Source organism: Gastrolobium bilobum, unplaced genomic scaffold (assembly GCF_033153095.1).
Source record: "Gastrolobium bilobum isolate Gb01-03AN ecotype WA unplaced genomic scaffold, APGP_CSIRO_Gbil_v1 utg2368, whole genome shotgun sequence".
Classification (NCBI taxonomy): Eukaryota; Viridiplantae; Streptophyta; class Magnoliopsida; order Fabales; family Fabaceae; genus Gastrolobium; species Gastrolobium bilobum.
The window spans coordinates 123,635-133,163 of record NW_026898232.1 but is presented as its reverse complement, the minus strand read 5'-3'; the positions used below and the strand labels follow the sequence as shown (position 1 = coordinate 133,163).

General features: G+C 32.7%; 1 protein-coding gene across 1 annotated transcript; it reads right to left on the bottom strand.

Annotated features, from left to right (window-relative positions):
• Positions 1-364: 364 nt before the first annotated feature.
• Positions 365-1,599, bottom strand: LOC133314100 (glutathione S-transferase 3-like). Its single transcript, XM_061515541.1, has 2 exons — positions 1,198-1,599; positions 365-934 (listed from the first exon to the last, which is right to left on the bottom strand). Exons 1-2 carry the CDS (start codon positions 1,510-1,512, stop codon positions 590-592), a joined length of 660 nt encoding a protein of 219 aa, XP_061371525.1. The 5' UTR covers positions 1,513-1,599; the 3' UTR covers positions 365-589.
• Positions 1,600-9,529: the final 7,930 nt, after the last annotated feature.

The window sequence follows — 9,529 nt, the reverse complement described above, 5'->3', positions numbered from 1 at the left end:
AGGCCCTTCGACAGCACATTAAATTCAAAAGTTTATGTGTCCTTCATTTATATTGTCTGTACTTAATTTATTAATTCTTAATTGATAGCAAAACTCAAATACTCATCTTCACTCACTGTGTTAACTTTTCTGTTTTAGCTGGACTTGGAAAATTCTGCCTTAGCTGAGAGCACTTCCTCTTGTCCTATGTATTTTTAAATTATCTCCCTTACCTAAATTGGAGTCACTGCATATCATTTTATCTCGAAATAATTACTTAATGGTTAATTATAGACCTTCTCATCGGAAGTACTTTTGGAGATTGCATGTTAAAATTTTAACATATTGCAATATTATTTTGCACATACTATATACTTGGACAACATTAAACATCCAACATGAGCTTTTTATTAATCATGAAGTCACAACTTCAACCAAACATAACAACATTCATCCCTACTCAACTCCAAATCTTAGTAGACACACTCAAGTATCTACCAAACCATACGTAAACCAAGCCTAACAAACATAACATAAAATTACACAAGACCTTACAATACCATGTTTAACTTGCAAATCTTTTATAGTTTGGTTCATATATGAAGTCCCTTCATTCCAGTCCAAGTGCTTTCTGAATGGCCAAAACAAAATCATACACCTTCTTCCCATCAGGAAGAGTATTGGACACAGTCTCTCTCTGCATGCATCTCTTGACCCAAGCCATCAAACTAGGACACTCTGCTTCCATTTTGAAGTTACCAAACGTCTCATAAGTATAAAACCAGCTATAGAAAGGGATAAGACCGACATCAACAAACCCAAAAGTATCACCCCCATAAAAAGGTTTGTCACCAAGTGTCTCCTCGAGCAGCTTAAAGATTGAGATCAACTCATTCTTCCCTGCCTCATGCTCCTCTCCTTTAGAAAGCCACATTTTCCTCCAAGTATCATACACCTGCATTGAAGATCACAAACTATTACTTGTACTAAAATCAAATATTAGCGTACAAAAAAAAAAAATATATATCAAAATCCTAATATATACTCCTCCCACTAAATCATAAAAACTACCAAAAATCAATGATATATTCCCATTAACAAGGATGAAATACAAATCTTCTAATCCAGAACTTCATTTTATAAATTTTGAAATGAACCCACTAAAATAAAGAGACAAAAGAATGGAAATTCAAAATCAGAACAAAGCAAAGGAACTACCTTTTTGTCAATATAATCAACCCAGAATCTTGCTTGAGCTTTCTGGTAAGGGTCAGAGGGCATGAGTGAAGGATTGTGATTCCAAACCTCATCTATGTACTGAACAATAATAGCAGATTCACATATGGGTTTTCCATTATGGATAAGAACTGGGATTTTCTTGTGAACTGGGTTCATTTGCAGAAGCAAAGGGCTCTTGTTTCTGAGATCCTCTTCCTTGTACTCATACTTAACACCCTTTTCAGCCAATGCAATCCTAACCCTCATCCCAAACATGCTGGCCCATGTATCCAACAGAACCACCTCGTCCTCCATTGTTGAATGCAGAGGTTCACCAAAATCAAAAGTGAAATTGTGAAGTAGCCAGATCGGCAGATGCTCTAAGTTTAAGGTACCACTTCAGTAGGTATAGATACAACCTTATAAGGAAAAGGACACTTCTAGATTTCTGATTCATGTGGCTGAAAATGAACTTTCTTTATTATTCTCGATAAGATAGTGTCCACACAAATCTAGATTCAAACAGTTTAATAAATTTAATAAATTTAATATTTCTTTTATCTAAGAAAATAATTTTATTTTTTATATTTATATAAAAATATATGGGTTAATATTTTTTTTTTCTTTTTGTATAGCTCCACATATTTTTATATATGTATAAGAAATAAAATTCTCTTTTATAATATAAAAAATATTAATTTCTTTAATAAATTTGATTTATCAAATCTCGCGTAGAAAATTTGAGTCCTTTCTTTCAAAATTAAGAACGAGATAATTATTGTTTTTTTCTTCTATAATTATGTGTCTTTATATTAATTTTAATTACATTCTTTAATTTAAATTTATATAATATTTTTTTTTGAACAATAATTTATATAATATTTTAACAATAAATACTTATATTATTTAATTATAGATAACAAATAATAAAGAATTATATTATCAAAATTTATTGTCTTTTATATTTGAAATGCATTTAATAAGCTTGAAATTAAGGATATTTTTTATTTTTTATTCTTAACAACATCAATATTTTTTAATATAATTTTTAAATGTAAAGTTAGATAATTTAAAAATAGAATCATATTCTCAAAAATTGACTTGTGTCTTATAACATGCCTCTCAAATAGAGAAAAAGTTTTAGGGTAAAGTGTGTGTCATTTTAAAGGATGTAAAGTTGTGTCATTTTAAGAGAGAGAAAGAGATAGATAAAGGAGGAGAGAGAGTTGACAAAAAAAATAAAGGTGTGGGCCCCACCTCTTTGTGAGGGTGAAAGGATATAAGTTGTGTCATTTAAAAAGATAAACATTTTTTCCAAAGTTTTAATATGAAAAATTCGATCGATTACATAAAAATTTAGCTTAAAAATTATTTAAAAACTTAAAAGTTACATAAAACAAATAATTTTCCATTTTTTCAAATAATGTGATACTTTTTATTCATCTATTACAAAGTAAATGACAAATGTACTGCATCTTCGCGACAAATGTACTGCGCATCTTCGCTGAATCAGTTGCATTAAAAATTTATTTAGTTAACTGTCTCCACAAACATGAATACTGTACCCAAGAATGTGATTCACGGATATTTTTTTTGTTGAGGAAAGACTCTTTTGAATCTTTAAAAAATAAAAATAAAATACGATTGTGTTTTTTATCACATATTTAAAGGAGGGAGGGTATTCTCACTACCAAAATTTTTCACTACCAACTTATTACCTATCTAATGACTATTGGATCAAAGAAAGAGAATGCTAAAAAAAAATTTGAAAAGAGAGAAAATATTAATCCAATGGTGATTAGATAGGTAGTAAGTTGGTAGTGGAAAATTTTGGTAGTGAGAATATCTCTCATCTACTTAAAGACCCTTTTGCAGTCACTCATGACTCACCAATTCCAAATTCATCACACAAGCGCAACAATTCGCGACAATGACTAAATTGTCATTGTTATGTTATCAAAAAAAAAAAATTGTCATTGTTTATCTAAAATATTATTAGAATGCCACGTCTCATAATTTTTTTATCAAAGTGTCATGTCATCAATCATGCTATGTCACGTGACGAGTTAGATTGGCCACGTGGTGAGTTAGGTTTGGCACGCGGCAACATCTGGTTGGCCATGTAACTAGCTGCGCAGAGCAGCTAGATTATGTGGCAATGGCCTAAAACGCTGAGCTACGTGGCGTTTTACGTGGCCAAAACTGCTGGACTTAGGGGTGTTCATCAACCGATCCAAACTGATTCAAACCGCGGTGACCGAACCGAAAAACCGATAACCGAACAAACCGAAAACCGAAAAATCGAAAACCGAAAAAAACCGCAATTTTTAATTGGATTGGATCGATTTTCGGATTGCTTAATGAAAATCGATCCAATCCAAACCGATAATTCCCCTCTACTTACTTTGGTCTTTCTCTAATCATAATCCAAAAATTTCTAAACCCAAGACTCATTAACCCATCAACTAAACCCAAGAAAAAACCTAGTCACATCTCATCAACAAAATTTCATCTGCGTAGAGTTTCATATCTCATTGTCCCCCCGAAAAAAACTATATTATAGTTTACTGATGCTTCTGTATTTCAATTTTTTTTACAAAGCCAATACATATATATAAAAGATGTTATTTGCATGAAACAAATTTTAGAATTTTTAAAAAATCGAAAAACGATACAATCCAAACCGAAAAAAATTGGATCGGATCGGATCGGATTTGAAAAAAAGTCCAAACCGAATGGATGATTATGTGGTCAAACCGAAGGGATCGGATCGAATGATTTTTGCTTCCAAAACCGATCCAATCCAGACCGCGAACACCCTAGCTGGACTGCTTAGTTGTTTACGTGGCGGTGGGACACGTGTCACACTGTGACACGTGTTGCACTGTGATAAACTAGTTGGGCTGAGCAGCTGGTTACGTACATGTGTGACACGTGTCATTTAAATGAAATTAAATAATATTAATTTAACACTCCTAAATTTAATTACTTAACATTTACAAATAATTTAACTTAACATATTGCTAATTAAAATAAAATAATTAACAATCCAAAAATAAGTAATTAATAGTTATAACATAAATAATTAATCATTATGATCAATTTAAATTAATATAGATTAAATTAAACCGTTTCAATTAATAAACATAAAATATATTACATTAATTAACAACCCTTGATTAAGTTAACAAACGTAACAGTTCATTAATATTTAACATAACACAAATTACATTAAATTATTTTAGTTAACACCCCTAAAAATAAATAATTAATTATTCTAAAATAATTAAAATTAATATATACTGAATTAAACTAAAATAATTAAAATTAAAATAATGATTAATTGGAATATTTTTATGGTTGTTACTTAACGATTAAAATTAAAATTAAAATTAAAACTAATGAACTGTTACGTTCCTTAATTAAAATATGTTAATTAATTTTTATGAACTGTTACGTTACTTAATTTAATCAAGGGTTGTTAATTAATGTAATATATTTTATGTTTGTTAACTGAAATGGTTTAATTTAATCCATATTAATTTAAATTAATCATAATGATTAATTATTTATGTTATAACTATTAAGTACTTATTTTTTGGATTGTTAATTATTTTATTTTAATTAGCAATATGCTAAGTTAAATTATTTGTAAATATTAAGTAATTAAATTTAGGAGTGTTATTTTAATTAGCAATATGCTAAGTTAAATTATTTGTAAATATTAAGTAATTAAATTTAGGAGTGTTAAATTAATATTATTTAATTTCATTTAAATAACACGTGTCATACATGCATGTAACCAGCTGCTCAGCCCAGCTAGTTTATCACAGTGCGACACGTGTCACAGTATGACACGTGTCCCACCGCCACGTAAACAGCTATGCAGTCCAGTGATTTTGGTCACGTAAGACGCCACGTAGCCCAGCGTTTTAGGTCACGTGGCACATGGTGGCAAGGGTTGTTTGTCACGTAATCTAGCTGCGCTGCGCAGCTAGTTACGGGACCAACCAGGTACTGCCACGTGGCCAATCTTGACTCGTCATGTGGCATAACGAGATTGATGATGTGACACTTTGGTCAAAAAAATTCTGAAACCTGATATTTTGGTAATATTTCAGATAAATAGTAACAATTTGATCATTGTCCCCAACAATTCTATGCCCACGTCATCACATGCGTATTTTTTTATTTTTTTTTTAGAGAAACTAAAAGGTTTTTTTATTTTTTTATTTTTTTTGGGTACTTCCGTGATTGACTAGTTTGCCTCTTCTCTATGAATTTGACTTTTGGTCTGTACGTGATCCGACAGAATATTCTTGAACTTTTAAAAACTTCGTTTCTAATCGTGCTTTTCCTTTTCCCTCCTGGCTATTCTTGAACTTGTGTTCTGATGAATCCGGGCTCAGAGTCCCAAACAAAAATTTAATTCACACCCACGTGCAGCAGGCTCGGTTCCATGGCAAATATATTGGTATACTTGTATAATAAAAAAATGGTGACTAATTTTTTCATTTTACATGAGAAATTTTTCTCATGCTACACACTCACTATATAAGTCAATTCACAAAAAAATGAAGACAAAAAAAATAAAAATGAGACACACCCTTTAATTATGTGAGTAACATAAAAATCTTTTCTCATGTAAAATTAGAAAAGATTAACCCTAAAAAAAATTTAAAAAACTTCGAAAAAAAAATAGGAAGTTAGTATTCAATAAACCGACTTCTTAACTATGAAAAATAAAATATAATGACTAATATTCAATTTTTCAAAACTTGATGCTTTAAAATATAGGAAATATTCTTCTTATTGCCGAAAAAATTAAATCCATTCCTAAACTAATAAAAGTTTGTGGGTTCCATGAGATAAAAAAAATAAGGAAGCACACTGATCAACTATGTAACACCGATACTGACACGGGACACGAGATACGATACACGATACGACACGACACTCTGATACGTTAATTCTAAAAATGTTAGATTTCGACACGTTAGGACACTTTTTGATATTAAATATTATTTTTAATTTATGTAATGTATATTTATTTAATACTCAATAATTTAACAAAAAAATAAAGTTAAACTTATAATATCCATCAATTTTGCAAAGAAACATAAGATATCCCAAATATTTATATTAAACTCAATAAAATGATAATCGTAATCTAACGAATCTAATAATTAGAACTAAAAACGCAACGCAACGCAACACAATCTTTGAATCTTTTTTTGAGTCTCTACAATGCGTGTTGGAGTGTCGGGAAGTGTCGGACACGACACGTCAGGATTTTTGAAGTGTCGGTGCTTTATAGGTGATCAAAGTGTCACCAGTGTCAAGCAGCTCAGGAGAGAAGCTCGTGGCAGGTAAGGGTGTTCGTAGTCTGAATTGAATCGGTTTTTAAAGCAAAAATTATCTAATCTAATCCCTTTAGTTTGATTATTAATCATCCATTTGATTTGAATTTTTTTTTCAAATCCAATCCAATTCAATTTTCTTCGGTTTGGATTTGATCGATTTTTGCTTTTTTGAAAAGCCTAAAAACAGAACTTGGGAGAATTATTTTTTACCAAAATGAGGGAGTATTATTTCTCATGGATCCTTTGTATTATACCAGCAGAAAATTTTGGCAATGCCAGAGTAATAAATCTTCCAAAATCACTAATAACAAAAACTTGATCGTAAAATTGAATAAATACCCTAGACAAAAATTTCATAACATATCGAAAGTAAACTTAAAACATTAAACTGAATTCTTCTGACTCATAGATAGATCTTTCATTTACGTTTCGAAGTTGATGGTTGGGTTAATGGGTCTTGGATTTAGAATTTTGCTATATGATTTTTGGACTATAATTGAGGAATAAGCCTAAGTAGGTATATGGTAAGGTAATATATTGGATCGTTTTGTATTGGATCAATTTTCACCAATCAAACCGAAAATCAATTCAATCCAATAAATATTTGCGGGTTTTTTTTCAATTTTTGTTTTTTTTGTTTTCGGTTCGGTTACAGTAGTTTGTATCGGTTGATGAACACCACTAGTGGCGGGGGACCACCACTAATGGATTAAGATAAGCTAACCATAACAAGTGAGTCCAACATCATATCTCAACCTAAAACCTTAAGGCATTGGGTTCATGGGTCCTCCTAAGTACATACACTTTACTTAACCCATTACCAACTAATATGGGACACATCACCAACCAATATGAGACACATCACACTTGAATATTTCAACAATCTCCCCCTCAAGTGTGAAACCCAACATTGGTATGCTCCTCCTCAATCGAGTATCATAGGGCTAAAGTACTCAACCCGCCTTCTAGCCAAACATTTGGCTAGCCCGAGCCCAACCTGATTCAGATACCACTGTCAGGCGGGTCCAGGAGGAGCCAGTGACGAGGGACCACAACCAATGGGCTAAGCCAGACCACCATGTCAAGTGGATTCGACATCATGTCTAAACCCAAAATCTTAAGGCATTTGGTTAATGAGTCCTCCCACTTATATCCACGCCCACTTAGCTCAGTACTAACCAATATGGGACTAATCACACTTGAATAACCCAACAATCTTCCCCTCAAGTGTGAAACTCACGTTAGTATGCTCCCCAAAACCGAGTACCCCAGGCCCAAGTACTCAACCCGCCTCCTAGCCAATCACTAGGCTAGCTCGAGCCCAACCTGGTTCTGATACCATTGTGAGGCGAGTCCATGAAGAGTCTGTGGCGGGGGACCACCACCAATAGGCTAAGCTAACCCAATGCTAGCAAGTGGATTAGACACCATGTCTCAATCCAAAACCTTAAGACATTGGGTTCATGAGTCATCCCATATATGCTATTTCACTTAGCCTCTTACCAACCAATATGAGACTCATCACACTTGAATATTTTAACAATCTTCCCCTCAAGTGTGAAACCTAAAATTGGTATGCTTCCCCCAACTTTGAGTACCCCAGGGTCCAAGTACTCAACCCACCTCTAGCCAATCACCAGGCTAGCTCGAGCAAAATCTAACTCTAATACTACTGTCAGGCAGCTCCAGGGAGAAGCCTGTGGTGAGGGACCACCTCCAACGGGCTAAGACTACATCAACCGTACCAAGTAGGTTCAACACCACATCTCAACTCAAAATCTTAAGGCATTGGGTTCATGGGTCTTTGATGTGTCTCCAATTTATTATGTATTAAGGGTTAATATGAGCATGATTTTGATTTAAAATAATTAAAAGTTATGAGAATTATAATTAAAGTGATATTTTATTCTCAGTAATATTCTCATAAAAATTCTTATATTTTGCATTAATTTTCAGCTCAATAAAAAGATAAATTGGAGAGCTCAAGTGAATTTGATTTGGAAATCTGAATCATATAATTCATTGATGATTGACACGAGCTGTCGAACTCGCGCAAATTAAAAATTATTTTTTTTATTAGGGTTCAGAAAATTTGTAGTAGAGTGGAAACCCTAAGTCGTCTCTCAAGGAAATTGTTTTGGTTAAAATCGCTTATGAGAACAGAAAATTAAAAGGGGGGTTTTAGATTTTGATTCAATAATTAAAGAGGCAGAATATAAATTTGGAATAAAAATTCGTAATTAAAAATAACCAACCTAAGGTTTGGGATCCATGGACGTCTTTCCTCGGATAAGAAAATATCAGAATCGTGATTGATTTGTCAATCGGATCAGAATCCTTATTTCCAATTGACAACCCTCTCTAAGCGATCGCTTAGCATTTGATCAAAGACAATGCTTCTACTCATACAATCGCAGAGTATCAGCCCGCTTGATTTAAGGTCATAGGGTCAATCAACCTATTCATCAAATCTGATGATTAATCCCTTTCCATAATCGCAATCGCGAACCTCAGATTGAATATCCACGATCGCACGATATCAATCTGAGTTTGGAAGGGAAACGAAAACTGATTTGAAATAAACGCAGACCCTCAAGACTAATCCATGGAATCCATTACCCTAGGTTGATTAAAAGGTTCTTAGCCTCGCATGGCTAAGGTAAGCATAATTGAAATAAGAAGAAGAAGAAGAAAAAAGATGAAGAACGCAATTGAATAAAAACTCAGAGAGAACTTCTCTGTTGTAAAAACTGACTCCCAAGGGTTTCCTAGAGTCCCCTTTAAATAGCCGTCACGCAGGACGGCTAGGGTTTCATTGCTTCAGCCCAAACATAAAATAAAAAAACCGAATAAAATAAAATGAAACAATAAAACTTGGCTTTGGGCCACTTAAGTAATTGGGTTTTAATTTAAATTACAAGCCCAATAGTCAAACAAAACTTCAGCAAAACGCGTCCAACTTGGTGTCC